General features: G+C 38.9%; 2 protein-coding genes across 10 annotated transcripts in view; one reads left to right on the top strand and one right to left on the bottom strand.

Annotated features, from left to right (window-relative positions):
* The first annotated feature begins 134 nt into the window (after nucleotides 1-134).
* On the top strand, nucleotides 135-3,448 carry LOC139107919 (ketohexokinase). The gene is made up of 4 exons (XM_070665835.1): nucleotides 135-471; nucleotides 741-1,065; nucleotides 1,147-1,400; nucleotides 1,473-3,448. The coding sequence occupies exons 1-4, from the start codon at nucleotides 323-325 to the stop codon at nucleotides 1,903-1,905; spliced, it is 1,161 nt and encodes a 386-aa protein (XP_070521936.1). The 5' UTR covers nucleotides 135-322; the 3' UTR covers nucleotides 1,906-3,448.
* Nucleotides 3,301-23,520, bottom strand: part of Msp300 (Muscle-specific protein 300 kDa) — an 85,149-nt gene continuing 64,929 nt past the window's right edge. For 7 of the 9 annotated variants that reach the window (XM_070665795.1, XM_070665790.1, XM_070665794.1 and 4 more), the window contains 13 exons: nucleotides 17,946-23,446; nucleotides 17,051-17,747; nucleotides 16,673-16,972; nucleotides 15,354-16,310; nucleotides 13,406-13,708; nucleotides 10,504-10,761; nucleotides 6,779-9,511; nucleotides 6,462-6,646; nucleotides 6,269-6,307; nucleotides 5,542-6,048; nucleotides 5,200-5,443; nucleotides 4,429-4,481; nucleotides 3,301-4,210 (listed from right to left, as the gene is read on the bottom strand). In XM_070665795.1, coding sequence (XP_070521896.1) covers nucleotides 3,991-4,210; nucleotides 4,429-4,481; nucleotides 5,200-5,443; nucleotides 5,542-6,048; nucleotides 6,269-6,307; nucleotides 6,462-6,646; nucleotides 6,779-9,511; nucleotides 10,504-10,761; nucleotides 13,406-13,708; nucleotides 15,354-16,310; nucleotides 16,673-16,972; nucleotides 17,051-17,747; nucleotides 17,946-23,446 — 11,997 coding nt within the window. In that variant the 3' untranslated portion in view covers nucleotides 3,301-3,990. Of the gene's footprint in view, nucleotides 4,211-4,428; nucleotides 4,482-5,199; nucleotides 5,444-5,541; nucleotides 6,049-6,268; nucleotides 6,308-6,461; nucleotides 6,647-6,778; nucleotides 9,512-10,503; nucleotides 10,762-11,487; nucleotides 13,048-13,405; nucleotides 13,709-15,353; nucleotides 16,311-16,672; nucleotides 16,973-17,050; nucleotides 17,748-17,945; nucleotides 23,447-23,520 lie in introns of those variants that run through there. The other 2 variants (XM_070665793.1, XM_070665797.1) reach the window with 2 other exon arrangements.

Below are 23,520 nucleotides of genomic sequence, written 5' to 3'. Positions count from 1 at the left end.
TCTTGGCGTTTCTCGCGGTTGAAGACGAAGACCATCGAAGTCAAACGAAACTCTCGGCAGCTGGTGACGGCGCGGAGACGTCAGATGGCATCACTTGACGCTTGAAGTAATTGATGGAGTACGACCTGGAAAAAGTGTCTCGGAGTTGTAACATATAACTTTGACCTCCGATAACATTTACGTTTAAAACGCGGTATCTAATTGCGATAAAGACAGTTATTCAACAAAGACTGAAAAGAAATGATCGAAAGAACCGTGTAAAATTAAAAAAAAAAATTAATTGAAGAAACGTAAAGGATTAACGTGTAGAAAGTGAAGGAACATGTTCGCGAACTTGAGCTTTCACGAAGAGGTAATCGGCGAGACATCGTCAACGGAAATTCGCGCATTGAAGATATTATGTGTAGGACGCGTGTGTCTTGACATTGTTCAAACGTGCACGCAATTTCCTGCGGAGGATTCCACTGAAAGGTCAATGATATGCATATTTTCTTAATTTCGCAATTGAACGACGACTTGAAACAAATTTGCCGTTTGCATCGTCTAGCACTTAGAATACAATTGTTAATTAGAACATTCCACTATTCTGCGTTAAATTGTTTAGTTAAAAGTTTTTATTTATAATTACTAAACTACGATTTTTTTTTTTAAATTCCCGCAAGTTGACAACTTTAATTAAAAGTTATGTAATTTTAATTGAAATGTATTTTCGATTTCTTATTGTAAACTTTACTTTCTAGGGCTATCGATTGCAGATGGCAAAGAGGAGGAAATGCGTCCAATACTTGCACCGCGCTATCGTTAATAGGACAACCATGCGAGTTATTGGCATGTTTAAGCGCGGATGACCATATCACTTTCATGCGAGATGATCTGCGCAAATACAAAATTGATTACTCCCATTGCCCTGTAATAAAAGGCACTGGATGTTTAATCGCGAGTATTATATTGAGTTTGAGTACAGGATCTCGCACAATTGTATATCACAATCAAGGGTTGCCTAAGTCGACGTTGAAGAGTTTCATGGAACTTAATTTAGACGAGTACTGCTGGATTCATTTTGAGGTGTTTCTTAACTAACATAAGAAATAATTAATTCTCTGACAAGCCAAACGTACGTCTTCTGTATAATATTTAAACTTTCAGGGGATTAATATAGACGAAGTGCTGCTCTGTATTCAACGTATTGAAAAGTATAATAATTCAATTTTAAATCGCACTCCCGATCGCATGCCAATTACAATTAGTCTGGAGTTGGAAAGTCCCAGATCTGGTTCAAGATTATTAAGTCTATTGCCACATGTCGACGTAGCATTTGTATCGAAAGAGTTCGCTAACAATCTGGGTTTGAGTAACATGAACGAAGTAGTTGAAGTACATAACGTCGGTCAAAACACTAAGTAAGGAATAAAAATTAAATTTCGAACATTTTGTCTTGAATAAATTAATTCATGCGTGTGTTTTTTTTTTAGGGCCACGATTGTTTGTGCCTGGGGAGAGAAAGGTGCAATTGCTCGTACTTCGTGTGGCGTAATCGTGCAGTCGCCAGCTTTTCCACCGAAGAAAGTAATTGACACTTTGGGCGCCGGTGACACGTTCAATGCGGCTATTATATATTATTTGAACAAAAGTAAAGTTGAATTCATGCATAAATATAACAGAACAGCCTGCACGAGTGATACCAGCCAAACAACAGATACCTCCGCAGTTAAGCAGAGCGTTGAAAAAAATTTTAATCGAGAAAATTTTAAATCTAATCAATTAAATTTTATCACTGAAGCAGTTTTGCAAAAAACTGTTAAATTTGCATGCTGCGTTGCTGGTGCAAAAGTAGGATTAAGAGGATTTGATAATCTTGATGTAGTTTCTAAAGAAATTTTGCAAATGGATTTTGTAAAACATTAGATTAAGTTTTCTTGTTTTTTTTTTTTTTTTTTTTTTTTTTGCAAAATAAATGTTGGTCAGTATAGATTTCATTAAAAAAAAGTTTTACTAAATATTATAGACTAAGTTTTCATCAAGAGTTATGAAATCGGGTGAGATTTGATCGAATTAGAATCAAAATGAATTGCGCATGCTATCGTATTATTATCGAAACATTAAAATGTTGGTTGATTAAAAAAAAATATCTTACTTTATGGTATACATTTCGAGGGCAAAAATTACAAATATCTGAATCCGAATACATCGAAATTCAGAGAGCCCAACTCGGAACCGCAGCTTCCGCGCGTGCAGATACAGAGGCTCGTCCGTGTGAAGCCAGTGCTTCGGCTGCCGTCGGACAGAAGAAAAGGCCAGGCTATACGCTGGCTAAAAAAAGTTTTTGGAGTTTTACGCGTTCACCGCTGGAGGTGAAAGGAAGACATTTCCTCGCCGTCGACAGCTGATCTGTCGGTCAAACTACTGCTGCTGCAAGTTTAATTCTGTCACCTAAAGTATGTAACGCAATACGGTTGCGCGGGAGACTTCGAACTACATAATTCACTTCGCGTTCGGTTAAGTTAAATTATTAATTTAACTTAAAAATTATATTTTATAAATGAGAAAAAAAGAGAGAGAGAGAGAGAGAAATGTGATAGAATACGATATCATATAATTTTACTGTTATTTTTTTCTATGTTACATAAAGTATATATAAAAATATTTTCAGAAACTGAAATAGATTGATAATATATTAAATCTTATAATCTGTATATCATTAAATTAGACAATGTGTTTACGGTAAATTAAACAGAAAACAAAAATATACATATTCCAAAGTTATATACCTTGCTCTCTCATAATTTTTTTTATTGAATTTTACAACAATTAAAAAACTCGTTTTCTCGCTACTTAATTAATTGTAACCGAACTACGTTCTCCTCTTCGTTCGCATAATATGCTTTTTCGCAAATTCATTGAAGTAATAAACTTTCACGAAATAATACGTTGCTCAAATTCTTTCGTTTGCGCGTTCTATTAATGTTCCGTATGATATGTCAATCAAATTTTGTTAGCAGGATTTTATTACATTTCAAGTTGCCTTCGATCAATGGCGAAGGACACTATTTTCTTCTTACCAAAAACTTTAAAAATTGTTGACAATCTGATGCGATGATGCTTCTTCCGAATGGTCGCTCTTATTGGCCTTGTCTCACTAGAATTGACGACAAAAGCAGCGAGAAAATATCCAAGCCAATATGCGTGGATAAACTTTTAACGCGATACCTTTTGTTGTTTATTTAAATTAATTAATTATTTTTTTTGCTATAATTTCACTGTTTTAACTATGTATATATTCATATTTATAAGCCTGCTGGATCTGGGCAAATTTTTAATTTTTACTTTACGAATGTTCCAACTTCAACTATAAATATATATGTATACTTTATCCGCAAATAAAAGGCAACTTTTTCAGACGTATGCATACGTCTATCGCAATTGAAGGGTTCATATATAAGATTGGTATTCGAACGTTTTGAATCAGTCAACGTTTTTATAATAAATACTTGGTCAAGATATCAATCTACTATGATATTGAGACACTTGACCGTGCACGCTTCGCGCGAGAAGGAGCGTGATATTGCACGCACCGAATAGCGAAATATACAATATTATATATATGTATGTATATATATATAACATGCATATGTAATATATGCATATATAATAAATTAAAGAATGTGTTTTCTCGTCGGCTACATATTCTCAGTCACCATTTGGTCCGTTACATTACTTACGTACAAATTCGTCGTATGTAAAATTACAATATATCGTATAAAGATTCTTGCGATACGCGCTCGCACTGCGGCTGCAATCGATAGAAACGTTGACGAAGCAAACTCAAGGCAGTTTAATTTTTATATCTTTGAATGCTAATCGCGCACAGCGAGAATAAAGAAATTTTATCATTTTGTGTCGGCTTGCCTCGCCAATGTCTCGTATATGAAGTATCATTTTCAAATCTTGGCAAAGTGACATGCGACGAAACGTTGTCGTTGCTGTTCATTGTTACACCGGTGGCGGCCCATTCGGATAGAAGGCTACTGGTGTGAAGCTCCTCGCGAGATTGTTAGAGAACATACAACTGTAGTCTTCTTCTGCAGACGGCATCAGCGATGCGACGCCAAGCAGTAACAGCATCAGAGCTTGGATTGGAAGAGAAACTCGTAGAACTCGTCCCAAAAAACGAGAACCACGTGCCAATACCGTTCGATCTCTTTCGTCACCACTGAAACAAATTTCCAGTAATGGAATATTAAATAAAATTATGTTACGAGATAATAAATGCCAACATTTTTTTTATAAACTGTAGAGCTTTATATATATATTATTTAGTTATTTTAAATATCAAGTTTTTTGTGTAACATTTTGATAAATAAAGATCTCTATCATAAGATTAATGAATAGATATATCGTCACGAAAAAGGAAAAAAGGAAACAACATACTCTGTGCCGTTGATGTGAGGCTGAACAGTCCCTGAGGCAGCTTCATCGAGTAGCTACGATTCAACAAAACAGAAAACACAAACAATAAGATACTGTGCAAGTGGTTACTACATTTAACTTATGGAACGCGTGGAAGTGTCATCGTGACGATTATTTTATCATCAGATAACTTTTCTCGCTCTGAAAAATTGGTTTGTGTGATATTTACTAATTTGTGCCAAAATTCTACAATAAACGTTATACACTAATATAGAAATAAAAGCATAGATCACTTTTTTATTGAATTAATATATGTGTAGTATAAATCCAACGTGTAAAAGTGACTATCGTGAAATCGAGAAGATTAAAATATGTAATCTTTATCAAAACGGTAGAGAAATTTTAATTCAGCTCAATTTGTTTTATTTCACAAACATTTTCAAGCGATGCTTCAGGATAGGGTGTATATTCGTTATGCTGATGTGAAAAAATTAAAATAAAATGCATTGCGTTGTATTCATAACGTTTGATCAAGCACGCAGATGAATTAAAAATTCTTTTCTTTCTGTACTTAATTTTGTTGCTAGATTACAATCATAATATGTATATTTTATTATCGCACATCGACTACATTTGGTGTCGTACTATCTATTACAAAATCTACTTAAAGCTTATGAGAGTTCGCGACAATGATACAGATAAATTAATGAATTTCTACCACGACGAACATTGTTTTAATTAGATGTAGATTTATGAATTGTGAGCTATGAATAGAAATAAATTAATACTCACGTCGTGTGAAAGAGATGCGAGAGATGTAGACGTAGCAGCGAGACCGACATCCCGCGGGTCCAGCCCGAGGGCAGCCCCTAGTTTAAGGGCGTAGATTCCCGTCAACCTTCTTAACGATTGTAACCTCAGTCGCAATTCTTGCAAACGCGTTCTAGTTTCTGTTTGTTCGTCCAAAAGATGATTAGTGACTTCCTGCAACGATATCACTCGCGGCTCGCAACGCTCTAAGTCACTTCGTAATTCCCTGAAATAAAAATAAAATAATGCATTCAACATTATAACACATAATTTTTTATACATTAAATTGTATTTTGTGATGAGAAAACTGATAAAGGTTTTTACCTAAATTTATTATATTTCTCATTCATAACATTGGTGGATTCAGTCAAGTCGATCGGTTCGCTCGCTCGAATACTGATCTCGGTGCGTTCGAGCCAACTTAATAATTCGTCTACAATACGGTAAAATTGACGATTCGTTCCGAGGGCGTGCTGGAGCTGTTCCTGCCACGCCACGGCAGTTGCACAGATCTTGTCCCATCTGCTGTTTGCCACGGCTAATCGGTTGCGAAGCTCATTCGCACGTTCCGAATCATCGGTATGTTCGGCCAGGTGAGCCCCGACTATATTCAAACTCGTCACGATACTCTTATGGCTGTCGAGGTCCAGTATAAACTCGCGATTATTCTGAATCACGTCCTCCAATTGTTCTATATCATTAGGCGGCGAATGTTGCTCACTCTGCGTACCCTCGGCGTACTCCAGCCATTTATCCAAACGCCAGAGATCATTATCTAGTTGCGTCCAATTACGACGAGAACATAATGGACAAGTCAATCTGCCACTATCACTGCAATTATAATCATAATTGTAGCTATAGTTACATTCAAGATTATAATTACAATTTAATTAAATAATATTTTAATACTGTATTTTATTTAACGCGTATTAAGAACGTTAGGACGTAATTAAATATGATATATATATAATAATTAATAATTAAATACGTTTTTGTTAATAATAGCAAATTTATTTATTCTAGCATTTATATTAATTGTTATATTACTCACTGGTCACATGGAAAAGCGTAAGCATCGGTAACAGGTGATCTGTATATAAGGTAAAGGATAAGGGTTATTTTAATTGATTTTATAAAGCATAATATTCGCATTAGAAATTATTGCAAGGTAGTGTTAATGCGTCTATACAAAATGCACTTGATATAAAAATTAAATGCTGAAATAAGCGTGAAAGAAACTTTACCTGAGCTCTCTGATTTGCTGTTCACGTGCTCTCGCTAGTGCAATGAGTGTGTCGTATCGAGCTATTAATGTCGTTACCTCGCTACTTTTAGCAGCTCCTAAACTCAATTTGTTGTCTTCCATGAGCAGATTGTAAAGGTGACGTACCAATTCTATCGAGGACTGACAACTTCCAATTAGTTTAGCCTGTAACATATCCGTATAATTTTAATAAAGTAACGAAAACCATATTTAATATCGCGTAAATTTCATTAATAATATATTAACGATATTCAATTTTTATAATTAAGAATTATATAAAATCTTATAAAATCTTACGATAGTTTTAGCAACAGTGTTGAGGCCAGGACCAGAAATGGGATTCGGTGTTACAGCTGCTTCCAAGGCATTTAAAGCATTATTGCATTCGTTTAAAGCAGCTTCTAATTCCATTAAATACGCGTCACATGAGGTCATTCTGACAAGTCTTGGTAGAGTGTCCACTTGAACCGCCGTGTCTTGTTCAAATTTCAAGGTTTCCACCTGCACCGCCTCATCGACTTCCGATCTCTCTTGTGTTTCTAATTCTGCTTTCAATGCGGTCACTCGGGCTTTGATGTCTCCCCACAGAAGCTGGTATTCGTCGACCAGCTCTTGAATCGCAGCTACGTCGTCGGGATTACTCTCCTGCATAACTCGCAATGCCAGTTCGTCTGCTTTGCGCAGTGTAACAATTTTAGTGTTTAATTCTTCCTCTATTTCGCATAATTGTTGACGCCTTTGTCGTAAAGATAATCTCTGCTCAGGTATAGCAAGATGCTGCATTTGCGTTAAACGAACATCCACCTGCGTTAGGCCTAAAACCGCAGCACCGTGCGTTGACACAAATTCGCGATAAGTTTTCTGTTCCCGTTGAATGCTAGAAATGATAGCGTTAATTCTTGTCTCGAGAGTCAACCACCTGTCGATGATTTTCCGCGTTTCGGCTGTGAGCGCTCTAAAATTGTCGGGATCCAATCCGGATTTGGCCAAACGTCCAAATATCTGTTCAAGAAGTTTCAAGGCCTTTTGATGAGCTTCGATGTCCAGAGCAATCGGTTTAGCTTTTTCAATTATCTTTTCCGATTCTTCTTTCGAGACTTCTGTAAGATCGTTCTCCAATTCCAGCAGTAATTTTTCGGTTTTAGTTAACCACGGTTCGTGGTCGCATCTAGTTTTGTCCAGCTCTTGCAGTAACTTCCAGATAGTCATAATTTTGCGTTTGCGCTCGGTCGATTTAATGCACACGGCTTTCCATCGTTTCTCCAGACTTTCCATACCATTTCTTATCGCGTCCGTGTTAAAAGAGGCCTTCCACGTGTCGCAATCATTTAGCAAGATTTCACACAAACTTAGCACTTTGCCGATATTACCGCTTTCAGCCTCAATGGTAGTTTTAAGATGATCGTGATCCTCAAGCTTTTTATCAATACATTTTTGCGTAACTTTTTCGATGATAATAACTTCCGATAGTTGACTTTCAATGTTAGTTAGCCAAGTTCGTAAATCGGATATTCTTTTCAATAGCGAATTCATAGTTTGAATTAAATCGAGTAGCTTGTTAGCTTTTGCTTTACCACCGGCCATTAAACAATTCCATTTTTCGTTGACTTCATCCAAGGATCGCTGGAGTTTTACTTTCTCCGTCTCTTCGGCAACATCTATCAATTCTTGCCCAGTACTCTGCAACCATTCAAATTCACGCTGTTTTAAACTCATTTCTGTCTGCAACTCGCATTCAAAACGCTTGACCGCCTCTTCAGGTTCGTCCAACGCCATCGTGTCGTAATTTTGCATTCTGATGGTCACGTCCTCCATCCACGATAATAATTTATTTAACCTGTTTTCCCATCGACCATGAAGAGCGCAACTTTCTTTGAGTTTATATGTTAATAAGGCCAACTGATACTCAAGATCGCCGTGTTGTTGCGACAGAAGCGCGTCGTGTTGACTTAACGTCTTCATATCGCTCGGACTTAGACACTCTCTCAATTGTTCCGTGATGACACCAAGAGATTCTAAATTACTTTGCGCGTCAGTTAAACGAGTCCGTAAGTGTTGAAGCGAATCAAGTTGTTCTTTCGCTTTAGATAAACTTATTGGTCCCGCATGAAAAGCTGCGCTCAATGTTTGACTGACTTCCTGAAAATTTGTGGCGATCACGTTCGACTGCTCGACGTGTTCCTCGTGCAATTTTCGTACTCTTTGAACAAAATCTCTCCAGGTTTCTAGGCCAGCTCGCAAATTTGCGATTCGTTGTGCGTTTGCAGCGTGTTCCATACGTATCGAGACGGCCAGCGTCTCGTCGCAATTAGTTAGAAGATATTCATGCTGTTCCTGAAGGGATTCAATCTGAGTTTCGCCATCTGGAATCTTGTCCAACAACGCCTGAATTCTTTGCAGAATCTTGTCGAGTCGTCTCAGGTGAATAAACTGCAAGTGCATGCGCTGCCGTTCTCTCTCAATCTCTTTTAACCACGTCAACAATTTGCCTTGATCCGATCTATATCTATCCCAGGCCGATATTCTATCACGCACCACCGCATGCCGCTCCAGTATCCTCGCCAACGTCTCATTGTGAAGATTTGTTAAGGCATTAAACTGCTCGGCGACTGATCGATCACGATCCTCCATTCGCACCGTCAATATGAGATTCTGCTGCTCGGGCAAAAGTTTCCGATGTACCTCGCAGAGATTCCGATACTCTGACAAACCATTGTAATCACCTGGCATGCCGCTCGAGAGAAAATCTTGAACATGCGTCAGATATTCTTCCCAAAGCTTCAGCGCGGCGATCACGTCTTGCGAACGGATCAGCCGTGTCGACAAACGGTGATACTGCTGGAAAGTCTCTTGAAATACGCGTTGCCATAGCTGAACCACCTCGACCACTGATGGTTCTTGCACGGAAACATCTAACGCGCGGTCTTTGATGGATTGAAGCTGTGGCTCAGTTCTTGTCAGCGCGAGTAGATGATTTCGCAGCACCGTCAGCTGTTCGTTAGATTCGCCTTGACCCACCGCAGTCAGACTCTGAAAAATTGATAAACAAGTCATTTTAATTATTCGTTTAATTAAAAAAAAAAAAAAAAAAAAAAAAGTAAAAAAGAGACGATTAGAGACGTAAAAAATTTTACGAGTTAATTCGCCGATACGCGGGAATGGTTCCGTGATCTTCCGACAATTGCACCGATCGATAGCCGCTGGTTAAGTATCGTTCTTATTAAGCTTTGAAGGAAACATGATTCAACAACGTAGTTATATCTGACGATCGACGTTGACGATGCACGCCGTAAATTCTGTCGGGAAACAGAACTCAGCGCGATGCGGCGTGGCGCCGCTCTTGAGTTTGAAAGTTTCGGCTGACGCTTGTGTTGCAGCCATTCAGCTGTTGCGGATTTCGTGACTGATGTAATTGCCACCACGGGTTAAGCCCTTCGGCCTTGACATAACAAATTGTTTCGGAACTACCGCGATTAAAATATAAACGCGCGTGCGAAGCGATGATCGAGGTTGTGCCAAGCACCAATGGTGCGCCGCTCGAAAACTGATGGACGCATTAGTACGTCAGACCAAAGCGACCTAACGCCGCGGGCCTAACTATCACCTTCCAAGCGCAAGGGAACGTGTACATCGATCCTTGAAAAATGTTTTAACTGTGAGAAATTCGAGGAAGGTCTTGTTCTTCAAGGCCCTGAATCTGTTTCCTCGCATGTACGTGCCAGGATTAACGAGCGCGCATCGGGTGCACACACCCGGGAAAAATATGTGAAACTATCGCCTACACGCTTATAACTATAAACTTCGACATAAAACTGAAAATCGAAATATTTTACGTTCGTAATGACAGAGCAAAATTATATTTCTTTTCGTTATTATATCAGAGAGGGAGAAATATTTCTTTTTAAATCTTCCATTGCTTTAAAATGTTATTGAGTATTGTTCTGACGAATCGACAACGAAAGACGCTTGACTGGCGCACAGTTAGGCCGAGACAGATGCGGCATGTGAACAAAAGTATGTACCTGTTGGACCGAATCCAGGAAATTTTTCGTCTGGCATAAATCACCGCGGGCGAGTTCCTGGTTGAGGACACGGGCATCTACCGTGTCCGCGAGGGTCGACAAGGTTTCTCGAACATCTTCGAGTCGTTGACCTAGCGCTTCAACTTCGCAATGCAGTGGTCCACCGGCGTCCAACCCCACGTCCGATGCGATCTGTGCCACCAGACCGCGCAGTTCCACCAGTCTTTCTTTGTGCTCCGCCAGTGTCTCCTCGCAAACCTAAAACAAGTTTAAAATACCCTTTTAGCTTTCACGCGTCTGCGTTCCACTCGGATTTTTTTGCACAAACTTCTTTTCTTCGAGTATTTCTATTTCAAGCCTGTTAAATCCCTCGAGATCGACAGTACTGAGTTTGATATAATTTCTCATCACTTTATATTTTCTTTTCAGAATATATATATTTAATAATTTAATATTCATACTTATATTGTAATAATACAAATTTATCACGTTTAAAGAAATTACAAAACGTAAGATTTTTTTTTTTTATAAATAATGTTAACATGTAAATTACTTTATAAAAATATTTATATATAATACATTTTATTTAAATGAGAAATTACGTGCGCGCCAACACTTAAAGCAGAATCTATGTTTCAAACTTTGTTATCCTTTAAATGATTCTGCTTACAATTTCCTCGGAACATAAATAAAATCATTTCTCTCGTTCAAAATGCAGTCAACCGACGGATCTGGAACGAACCTAGTGCCGTCTACACGAACAGCACGTGTTTATTTCTCTTTATCGATATTTATAGACATGCAATGTGTATCTATTACCCTTTCTATGTGGAAACCAAATTTCCTAAGAAAATGCTATGCCGCTCATGTATTTCCGGAATTCTCGTCGCACATACTTTATGGTTCTCGTTAGCAACGAAAACAATTCTCTAAAATCCCAGAAAAGTTTTTTTTTTTTTTTTTTTTAATTTAATGACATTCTTATTATTAATTTTTATTTAACGTACATTCTTATCAGATCATGTCTTCTTAATTAAAAAATTTTTAATTAATGTGCCCGAAATCGTAAGAAAGATCGATACATCTGTTGCAGCTATCCCAACAATTAAATACTCGAATTCTGTCCGGAGAGGTCTGAATAATTATAGTCACGTTCACGCGATAAACCTATTGATTTAATTTGCATTACTCGATATCTCGTCGCTAAGTATAGTCCGTCTATTTCGTTTTATTCTACGTACGATGATAAGATTGAATACGTTGAGATAAATTTATCTATATTTTTTACGCTTCTTTTCTTTTTTCTACATTCATATGAAACCGCAATGAGATTCGGAATGATCGGACGAAGCTAAAAGAAACACTTTTCATCGACCTCTTTTAGAGATGACTTAATAAACAGATATGTGTCTTGTGACACGCATACATTCAATCACGGGCCAAGACCTTCGCATATTCGCACGGACGTCAATATCCGTTTTTAAAAGACGCTTGCTGTTTTAACAAGCTGGATGAATATATATCTTATTTATTTTTTAAAATAAAAAGAAAAAACAATTTCGATTCTATTCGCATACTAGTATTCAAGTTATTTCTGTTTCATTATTTATAACATCGGCCAGAATCTTGGGGCTTGTCTGTAATAAATAATTGTGATTTTTGTGCTCCTCTGCCCGGCCGGTTTACCTTTATCTCCGCCGGCGTGCACATGTTTCTAATTCAGATCGTTGCCCATAGTTTCTGCTTTTTATCGCGCGTTCTCATAAAGTTCCGCTTCAAAACTGGAGGAGCACGTGCACCAATGTATTTTTTCCCGTTGTCCAAACACATGATCTGAATCGTCGTTGTGCATTTCACGCTTACGTATACAAGCATATAAGCTATGCAGGCGATGAATATTCACGCTCACGCACTCACGCACGTAACTTGCGGTTATTTAAAAATTTCCTCGGAAAGATAAGAAGAGGCGATAACGAACGCGTGAGCGCGAGCGCGTTTCAAACGTGATAACCAATACTTAAGAGAAAACATCGAGAGCGTCTACTGGATGCTGTAAACGCCGCAACGCCCTGGACCGAACTGGCGTAGGCTACGAGGGATCGATGCGCACGTCTGTGCGGCTCGCCCTCTTGCCCCGTATTCTCTCGACGATCTACCCTAGCCAGCCGGCACGCCTGCGTCTCCACATGCGAGGGGTAACGATGATGATGAGTCGACTTGGACTCCTGCTTTTCGTCTCTTTCTTTTGTGTGCTAGGATGGCATCCCTATGTGTGTTTGAGCGCGCGGGCGCAATGGGACACGATGACATCATGCGCTTCATTCAAGGGATGAAAGCCCGTCTGTTGCACGTATCTGACTCCCTCGTTGTTTCACGAAAATTGATCTGGCGATACGCAATTTTGTCACATGATATTTATAAGGTCTTGCGTCCACAGGATGTATCACGTGCTTCTCCACTGGTGAAACAATGCGCATTTATCGCGTATCTTTGACCTCGCTAATTATTGCGAAAGAAAAAAATACTCTTCGCTCCGGTAAGGCGCTGCGTAAACATAATATATAAATTATAAAAATGTTCAGTTTTATAAACGCGATGTTCACTTCGGAGAGAAATTAAAATACGTTTGAAATAAACCACGTGTATTAGGCAACTCTGTCCTATGTATATAAAAATATTTCATCAGATGCTTGACGGCTTTCCATATGTTATTTCTGCCTTTTACGTAATTTTAATTCTTGCGAAGATTGGCCCTCGGAAACCTATTTCTTATTTGCTGATTAACGGTTATTAACGCGCCTTCTGTTCTCGCTTAGCTGCGGATCAGCGAGATTTTCGAAAGCGGGCTACTTTTAAAGCAGTTTCATATTTAAGCGGCAAAGTATTTACTTGCGTTACGTACCTTAACTTGCTTAACTGCTTCTTCTGGTGGCAAATTGACCACACTGTTCATCTGAGTGTCCACCCAGGCCTTCACTGCGGCACTAGAGTCTTTGTACTGCTGCCAAAGTCTACACGCGTGCTGATATCGGGTGCAAAGGGCATCAAGCTCGGCCCTAGTGTCTTCCCAGGCTTGTACGGCCTCATTTACTGCGGCGTCGACTCTCTCGCGGACTTCTGCGGCACAGCTCTCGCGTAAAGGCTCCGCGGCAGCGCGTAATTCGCCAACGAGGACCTCTCGAGCTCCCAAATCGCCGTTCAGACCCTGCAATTTCGAGAAAAATCAATAAACGATATTATCAATATTTAATTAATATAATGTATTAAATTAAAAATTAAACGAGAGTTGTTTTAGCAAACAGAAGTTTGTATCTGGTCTGTTAAATATTCCTTCGGAAATTAAGTACATAAAAAATTTATGTAATTGCTCTCGTATATTTATATGTGCCACGGGTGCATCGTGTGCTCTTTGCTCTGCGTACGCTATCTCGTTACAAACGACCTGTTGCTTGTAACGCCCGGCGTAATATATGCTGATTTAATATGCGTCTACGAATAACGGTGCGCATAATAGCATCGCCTCGTACATCTCTTGTAGACTTGCGACAGTCCCGGAGTGCTAAAAAAGGAGAACAGCAGCGGCACAATGATCCAACAGAAATAAATCCTTACGAAATCGTTGTCTTATAGACATTCATGTAATCGCAAATCATAATTGGCCACCTTCGAAATAAATTATTTATTAACGTATAATTAACCTATAATTAACGAACTCGCGCTTTCGAGGACTGCGTAATAATACGCTAACGTAAAAAGGCAACGCCGTTTATACAAAATTCCGCGCAAAACGTGCATCCGGTTTCCTTCCGCAGGTAATGCATGAATGCGTCTATTTTGCGGCAATGAAGCGTTCAAAAAGAAAAAGTCTTCTCCGCTCTGGCAAGCACGCAAATCCACCACGCAACTTCTGACTTCGTTCCAGATAAAAATGTAGTTCACTTCGACATTGCACTGTGTTTATATTCTTAATAACCGTCCCTGATAATTTATCGAGTCATCGTTACAAAACCGCGCCTTTGCCCTGTGTTGAACTTCGGTCTAAAACGACTCTCTGATGAAATGCGAAACCGGAAGCGCCGTTCCGAATATTCCCCGTGCAGTTTGGAGTGATTTGGCACGTGTTACGCGGAATGGAAACGCTACCATTCAGAAAAACACTCGCCGCGAACGTTACCTTGAAGCTATTTATTCTGCTTCGTCTTCGTCGTGGAATTCCGGCGTCGGAGGAGAATTCGATTCGACCAGCTCGCGTTTATCTCGTGGCCGCGACCTGCGCGGGTGATAATAAAGGAGGCGCAACGAAATATATCAAGCGAGTATACGTCGGCGAAGTAAACGTTACCACGAATCCCGCAGCACTGATAGGCACCGCCGCAGCGTGCGATAACACGGGTCTAAGCCGCGCGAGAACGAGAGCGGGAACGCGACGCCTGCGCACGCTCCTTTTTCTGCACGCGACGGCCGCATAACGCGTGTGTACAATATGTATCACTGATAAGATCGGCTTTTCTTTATAATCGGATTCGCTCGATGATCTCATTATATTGCCGAAGGTTGTCGCTATAAAATATTACTGATACTATCTAATTCATCGTTCACAGCTGCAGGAAAATGTTAACCGTTTTGAAATCATTATAAGATTCTATATTAAGATCTATTTCGATTTTTTTATCCAATCTAATTACGCATTTTTAAATCAAAGTTTATTCGCTTGCGACAAATAACAAAATATATTTAATAAAATTGTCATTTCATAAAGTTGCTTATAATTTTGTTAATCGATATCGACTATTGCCCCGCTTTTGCGTAGATCGATATAATGTAAAGAAGAACAAAAAAAAGAAACTCACCTCAAGACGTTCGGTGGCCTTGAGCAGTCTGTCGTAATCAACAGAATCTTGAACGGTTAATAATTCCATCATATAATCCGCTTCTTGGACGGACTGTTGTACCATTTCGAGCTGCTTTTCGAATCGTCGCCACAACTCCAATCTATTCGTCAGCAACGACAGCAGATGGGCACATCTGGATTCGAGCTCGGTGTGTGCATCCTGTATATTAGACAAGTCCCTCTCTATACTCACTGGCGACACTGTCACTCTCATTCCGGTTGGTAAATTATGCAGCATCTGTCTCAGCGCCATTAGATCCTGCCAGAGAATAGCTAATTCGTCTGCGACATTTCGACAACGGTCGACGGCCGCAGCCACCAGATCGCTTTCTTGTCGTTCGCTACCCTCGCATTGATCTAACACCGTTGACAATCTCTTGTGAGCCTTTCTGAAGCGACTTAATCCACGTTGAAGAGTTTGAATTTTTTCCCTAAGTAACTGCGCCGAATCCAGCTCTTCGCCTATCTGTCCTTCAATACAACGTGCCGACGATAACAAGATCCCAACTCTTTCGCTCTCCGCCGCTGGTAAAAGACCCAGTCTACCTATCTCGTTTTGGATTAGAGAAATTCTTTCGAACAATATCGTGAGTCTCTCGACATACAAATCAAGCTCCTCCTCTGTCTTCAGCACCCCGTGAAAACTGTTGATAGTTATTCGTAATTCGTTTAATTCTCTCTCAAGTAACTTTAATTTTTCGTTCGAAGAAATTTCCTCTGAGGATATGCTACGAGTGATATCTTTTTGAATCTCGTTGATCTTGTCACTGACTCCATTCCAACGATCTTGCAGTTCGTAGTGAAACTGGCGTTGTAATATTTCGTCCGCTAAAGGAATAATCCGTAGAGCCTGTTCGAAATAGTTGTCCGCTTCATTACGCATGTTGTTATGAACCTCATATTGAGCTTTTAATTCCTGCAAAAAATAATTATTTTTAAATGTTTAATTACTCGTGCTGTTATATTATAATTTTACAAGCGAGAGATCGCAAACAATTATTTATTGCATTACACGTTGAAGCATTTTTCGATAACAGTGATAAAAATAAATATTTTAGGTAATATAATATTTTTATTTTCCAATTTTAATCGCGCTAAAAATATAACTCGTGTGAAAAAGAGAACATCTGCTTCCGATGGCACGAGGCCAAATGCGTTGAAAAAACATGACCCAAATGCAAGTATATGTATAGCTTATTGATTAATATTTTTATTAAATTACTTAAATTATAAATATATTTATAACGCTTCAAAAACAAGAATTTAAAAAACGCTTACCCAGAATTGACGCATGGAACTCCCTGATGGATCACGTAATGTGGCCAGTTTCTTTTCAGCCATTATCATCCAACATTCTACGCGATTTATTAATATTTCCTGATTGTACCAACTTTCCTTGAAGGCGAGCAGTCTTTTCAGAGAGGATTCGATATTGTCTTGTAGCTTTACAATCACGTCTAGAGCTTCACCGTATCGATCTTCAGGATCTTCGATATTGATAAGATCACGTAAACTTCGTGCCACTCCAAGTAAGTGAATTAACCGTGCATGATGAGTCGCTACATCCGATGACAGAGACTGAAAAATGATAAATTAATTGTCAGATTAAAAAAATTTACAAATTTACGAATTAATAAAATTGATACAATTACTAACTTGATATAGAGAGATATATTGATCGTAGTCGGTTGAAGTTACTGTTTGAAGATCAGGAACTCGTTGATGTGCAACTTGGAGCCATCCTCTCTCTTCCTTTACACCTTGTTCGAGTAGCATCCATCGCGATGCAGCTAAAGCCATTTGTTGCGCTCTTGAAGCTGCTTGGTCGAGTAACGCTGTCGCTTTACCATGTAATTCTTCGTGCAAACCAGAGTGTTTGGTTCTAGTTTCAGGATCTAAATTACCTTCTAATGATTCAAGAATCGCGCGACAATGATTCAAATTCACGAAAAATTTTCTGTGTTTCTGCATCTCCTCCTGAAGATGTTCTAAGCTTATCACGGATATCGGACTGTCCAGCAAATTTTCGGCGATTTCTATAATTTGTACAAATTCTTGAAGAGTTTGCTCATATTCTTCGGCTAAAGCGAGCAATTGAAGAAGACGTTCTCGTTCGACACATATGCAGTGTTCGATGACCTTTGTCATCTCGTGCGCAGCGTAGGTTTCTTCGGGTATAATTTTGCCAGGATAATCGCGCAGTAATTCGCGAGCGGTGTCAAGAAGCCTGCTTGTTTTCCACATATGGCAGCGATTCGTGTTTTCCAATTTATCGAGCTCCTGTAATTTCCATTGTGTGGAATACTCGTTTTCGATTATGTGATCAAGCTGCTTACGTTGTTCTTCTATTAATCTGAAATTTAAATTATAATTATTAATCTGGATTATAATTATAATTTAATTATAATTTAATTATAATTTAATTATAATTAAATTATAAATATTAATCTGGAAATAAAAAATAATTTTATACATATAAAAAAATCTGTAAAATTATATTTAAAATTTATTTAATAAATCTGTTTATAAATATTTAGATATAATAGCTTACCTATACACATTACTAATGCCGTTTAAAAAATCATCCCATCTTGCCAGTTGCATATTAGCTTGTTTTTCTCCGTCGGTAGTTACATTCTCGATAATTTTTACTTGATGCTCAAGAGCATCCACACATTCTTGCAATTTATCCCGTTCTTCTTTCGGATAGTTAGGTTCCAACTGCTTCCAGATATTATCAAGTTCGCGGATACTTTTCTCTACATGATTTACCTCGTCTTTCAATTCAACGAATGTTTTAGCATCCTCGTGGGAAGGTCCACTTGGACACTCTTTATTTAAAAAGATTCTGTATTCAATGGTTTCCAGCCAAGTCGAAATTGTTTCAACGACAGTGACAAGAGTTTCTTCAACAATTATTACATCATTCTCTTGAACGGCATTTCTCAATTGTGCTAGCTCTCGGCGAACATCCGACGAACGTTCTTCCGCGAGTTTATCCGTAGTGACTTCTTCGAGATGTGCGATATGTAAAATGTTACCTAGATAACTCGATTCGTTTGTATTTTGTAGATTTTTCATTCGATCATTTATTAGTTTTACAGCGCTATATCCTATAGATTCTTTTAAAAGGAAAGCCGCTGATAGTGCTTGAGAGGACGAGATTTTAGGCTGTTTCCATAATTCTCTCTTTTCATATGTTTCAGTAGATGTTGCAGGTGTTTCGGATATTTCCTCTGCATATGTCTTGATCTCCGCTCGGAATGACTTAACATTTTCTTTACATAAAATAGGTTGATCGATTTCTGTAGGCGATAGTGGTTCTTCGGTTGTGTCCATCGGTTCAGGTAACAATTGCGTAGATTTAATTTCCGATGCTTTTTGCTTATCTGATGTCATCGACGATTCTATCGTCGATTTACCCAACGTAAATGACTCTTGCATTGTTGCTACTTCAGGTACTATTGTTTCTGGAATGTAATGACTCGAGTCTATCACAAATTGATCACTCGCTGATAAAGATACGGTTTCCGAAGTAGTTGGAATATTTAAATGTGGTTTTTGTAATACAGGTTCGAGTTCTGGTTTGTCCTTGCTCGGTAAAATAATTTCCACAGTCTGTTTTCTTTTTCTTTTTTGACGTTTCGCTGCTTTTTTATCATGTTTCGCAATACTCGTGTCATTATTTAAATCTTCAGCAATTGTCGTATCCTGTGAAGAATCGGTTAATTCTTTGCTACCAGATGTGACACTGTCGACCGTATCGCTACCAGATAATTCTATAGTTGCGTGAACGTGAATTTCAAACGATGCATCCGAAATATCCTTTTCTGACGACGATGTAGATTCTTTTGTTTTAGTAGAGGTCTCTAACACTTTAGGGAGATCTTTTATTTGAAAAAGTTGATTTTTTGTTTCTGTTTCGACAGATTCTTCTATCTGTTCGATATTGTCTGTAGGAATTTCTCGTGTCAGTTTATTCATTTCCATTTTTCTTTCGAGTTCTATAGTCTCTGGTACTTGTACATCAGGTGCTGCTGGAATTTCTACTAAATTTATAGGCACTGCATTTTCTTTTTCTTTTATCCCTTCTGACAAAACTTTTTCGAACTCGGGCGCTTCGTATAAATCTTCTTTTTCAATTACTCCTATGTTTAAATCTTCCGTAGATACCTCAATAGTATGAGTTGGAATACATGTCGTCTGTTGAGATATCGATATCATTTCAACTGATTGTTTCTTTCTTGGTGATGTTTGTGCCCCGATTTCGCACACTTGTGGAATATTTTGTATACTCTCTTCGATTTGCGGTATTAATTCTTCTGTCTTTATTTGCACGGAATTGTCAAGAGTTTCAGTTTTCTTCGGGCTGGTCTGCGATTCTTCCTCGACAGTCTGTTTAATTTCTTCTATGTTGGTTTGAGCAGATTCTTCGCACACTTGCATAAGTTCTGGACTGGTTTGCATCATGGTCTCTGTAGTTGGCTCCGGCGATTTTGTTTGCATTTCGGATTCTTGTAATTCCACTTTTTGAGAACTTTCTTCAGGTGTCGTTTGCGTCTCTATTGTTTCAGCAGTAATTTCTGGTGCTGCGATTGTTTGAGTATCTGTATGCGAAACATCTGGTTGTTCTGGACTAGCTGGAGCACTTGTTTGCATGTCTTTTTCAATAAATTCTGGCATTTCGTGCAGCGTTTGAATAGAAATTTCTTGCGATATAATTTTTTCTATTATTGGCGGTGGAGTAGTCTGTTGCTCGACTTCCATTACGGTATTTTCTACTGTTTGAGTTTCAATTGCTATTGTCGGAGCTAACTGAACGGGCGAGGTTTGCATTTCTATCGAATAAATATCAATTTCAGTTGTCTGTGCATGAGAATCTTCCGTTTCTGCAATAACAGAGGGAGAAATATTTTCTATTGGACTAGTTTGAACAGCTAATTCTTCCATTGGCGTTACCGTAGGTGTCATAGTTTGCACACCTGAATCTTCGACGTCTGGAGTTTCTTCTACGATAGTCTGCGCGCTGAAATCAAGCCCAGGTTCTACAATTGTTTGCGTGTCAATATGATATTCTTCTGTTTTAATTGTTTGTATTTCCTCTTCTAAAGTAAGTGGTACGGGCTCAGGAGATGTTTGAATAAGCATAGAAAAACTTTCTTCTGCTTTCGGAGTTAATGAAGTCGATACATCACACGTCTCCATAGCTGTTTGAGTATGCACATCATCTTTTGATTTACTTTCTTCTCGCGTCTCATCCTTATCTTTCGTCTCCTCTTCTATTATTTTATTTTCTTTAATTTTGTCTTCTACTTGCGATATTTTTATTTCAGAAACTTCCAAAGGAATACTATCGTCTGTAAACGGCACATCGTCGCTGCTAGTTTTAGGTATATGAGTCAAATCTTCGTCTCGAAGCAGTCGAACCATTTGCTTTTTCTTTTTCTTTTTTTTCTTTTTTAGAGTTTCCTCAATTTCAGGCGTAATTGATAATTCATCCATAGTTTTGTCTTCTGGTAGATATCCATCATTTTCTGCCATAGTGCCATCGTCGATACTTAGAGATGATTCGGTAATAGATTTGACGATCTCTGCAACGTCCGGTTGCGGTTGTTCGCTAACATGTTCAGACGATTCAGACGACGGAATATTAATCTCCATAGATTCGGCAACTGATGTAGCAATGGAAGTGCTGGATTCTGTTTCTGTAGATTTTTCTAAAGATTCCAATTTCTCCTTACGTCGTTTCTTTTTTCTACTTTTGTGACTTGTCGTATCTGACTTACTCTTTTCCGAGGACTCGATGTAAACATCGATTTCTTTTTCTGCGGTATGTAATTCTAAAGTTTCCGTTTCCTTTTCTGCCGTAAGAGAAGCGGTGGTCTGCACAATTTTATCGTGAATCACTTCTGTCGTTTCTTTGTCCGCTGGAAGACTAATATCCACGTCCTCCTTGACGATGCTGTACGGAGCAATTTCCGGCCGTTCTGCTTGAGTTTTGATAGAAACCAATGGCTCCGCTTCTTCGTCTGCTTTACGCACTGACAGCGATATTTCAACTTTGTGAAACGTTGGCTTGTACTCTGATTTCAATGCCTTATCCTCGGAATGTTTTTCTTTACTTTTAAGCAATTCTGATGATATATGTTCCTGAGAAGGTTCTCTCGTATCTTCCAATATTGAAGAACATTGCACGTTTTCATCGGATTCGAGATTATCTAATTTATTTTCTAAAACAATCAATTTGCTTTCTGGCTCGAATTTTTTTAGAGATGTTGAGATTGCAGTTTCCTTAAATTCGGGTGGTGCCTCTCCTTTTGATTCTTCTTTCCCATTACGCTCTTTTTCTAACACAACGACATTCGATACATTTTTATTAATCTCTACAGTGCTGCTATCACCATAGTGCGTCTCTACTTCTACCGTGCCATTTTCTAGCTCGATACTGAGTGTTTCGCTCTTTACTGGTGCATCGTCAGACTTACAAGTAGCCTTGGTAACCACCGGTACATCGTCTGTCACGGCTGGCTCTGGTGAAGATTTTACAGATTCCGATTGTACCGTTGTAACACAGACATCTTTGACAGGAGTCTGCAAAATAGCAGATCGTTCAGCATCGATCAACGCTTGACTACCAATTGCAAGTGCACTTACGCCATTTACCTCGGTAGAGAAATGCTCGGATTCTTGTTTATCTATCGTTTGCGGTTTAATTTCTTTTTGTATTAAATTTTCCTCTCTTGATACAGTAGAAATGCCTTTATTAGTTTGAATGTTTTCTGGTTGTGATATATCTAATGGCCCGAAAAACGGCCCCTGCATCGAAGTTTCGGAGATGTAAGATCCCACTGGTATCTTGGATTCCATTGCCCCCGGCTGTTCTATTGCCTTCTCCGGAACTATAGTTTTTTGATCTTCGCTTTTAACTACGTTAATACTAATATGCGGTATATCCTGCTCGTCTATTTCTACTTCTTCGGGTTCTTCAATCACCTCTTCAGTAGTAATTTCTTTACCATCTACAATAGTAACTTTCCGAATAATTTTACGCGTTCGCTTAATAATTCGTCTCGTAACTTGTTGCACCACAGCGTGAACGCTCGATGTCTTCGTTTGATACTCGCCACCCTCCATTAGTATCTCCTCTTCGACTGGCTGGCAAGTAATATCTCCTATTCGACCTTGTGTAACCATACGCGTGTAATGAGGCTCGGATTCGTATTCTTCCACATTGATACCTTCTGCAGGAGCGCCTGTAATAACTTTACCGCCGTAAATCTGCTTTGTCGTGGTTTCAATCGTACCGTCTGGCTTCGTTTTTGTCCTGATTATTTGTTGATCTCTCATCGCAGCTTCCGAAAAAGCTTGCACCATCGGAGGCGCATCTCCAAGCGTCGTTGTCAATGTCGACACTCGCTGTTGTGTGGTTTGTTTGCTGGTGACTGTGGTACGTCGTAATTTTCTTACAATAATTCTCTTCGTGCCGTCGGCATCAACCACTACTTCGGTAGTAACGTCGTCCGGTTCAACAAGAACGGTTTCGAAGGATTGTGGCGCGGCGTGAACAATGTTCAGCTCGCTCGTAGCGCTATCGGTCTTCTTCGCGTCTTGATATTTCATGTCGACGACGATGTCTTCGCTAGGCAAAATGCTTGATTGTTCGCGGCGCGTTATCTCTTGATTAAAATTAGACGGCATGTACTTAGTTGCTATCTCGATCACATCGTGGTCACCTGTGGTGGTCTTCAGAACTTTTATAGCTTCCTGCGTTTGAGGACTTTCGCTCGGTAATAAATCTTGCGATGTTTGCGTCGTGAGAGAATGACATATAGTTGACGATGGCATTTGTGTCGTAGACGTTTGCTTTGTAAGTTGTGCTTTTCTTTCAGCAACATCGTCGATTAACAAACTTTGACCTGTCTGTAAGGAAACGTCGGCCAAGGATGGCGAACCGCCTTCTATAGAAGAATGAATCGAGGGGGCTTCATCCACAGTTGCATTGTCTCTTTCTGTCGATTCGTCGTCAGCTTGAGCTTCCTCGTCACAAATCTCCTGCGAGGATAATAATTTTCTTTATATAATGTATTTTTGTAATGTTAAAGTTTAAATGTTTACTGCAATTTACT

Source organism: Cardiocondyla obscurior, linkage group LG14, assembly GCF_019399895.1.
Source record: "Cardiocondyla obscurior isolate alpha-2009 linkage group LG14, Cobs3.1, whole genome shotgun sequence".
NCBI classification, from domain to species: domain Eukaryota; kingdom Metazoa; phylum Arthropoda; class Insecta; order Hymenoptera; family Formicidae; genus Cardiocondyla; species Cardiocondyla obscurior.
This window is presented reverse-complemented; position numbering and strand designations above follow the sequence as displayed.

Excerpts from the sequence above, each read along its gene's own strand:
- LOC139107919 (XM_070665835.1), top strand. The coding sequence starts at position 323 with ATGTTCGCGAACTTGAGCTTTCACGAAGAGGTAATCGGCGAGACATCG. Across the intron at positions 472-740 it reads GCGGAGGATTCCACTGAAAG|GGCTATCGATTGCAGATGGC; the intron begins GTCAATGATATG and ends TTTACTTTCTAG. Across the intron at positions 1,066-1,146 it reads ACTGCTGGATTCATTTTGAG|GGGATTAATATAGACGAAGT; the intron begins GTGTTTCTTAAC and ends TTAAACTTTCAG.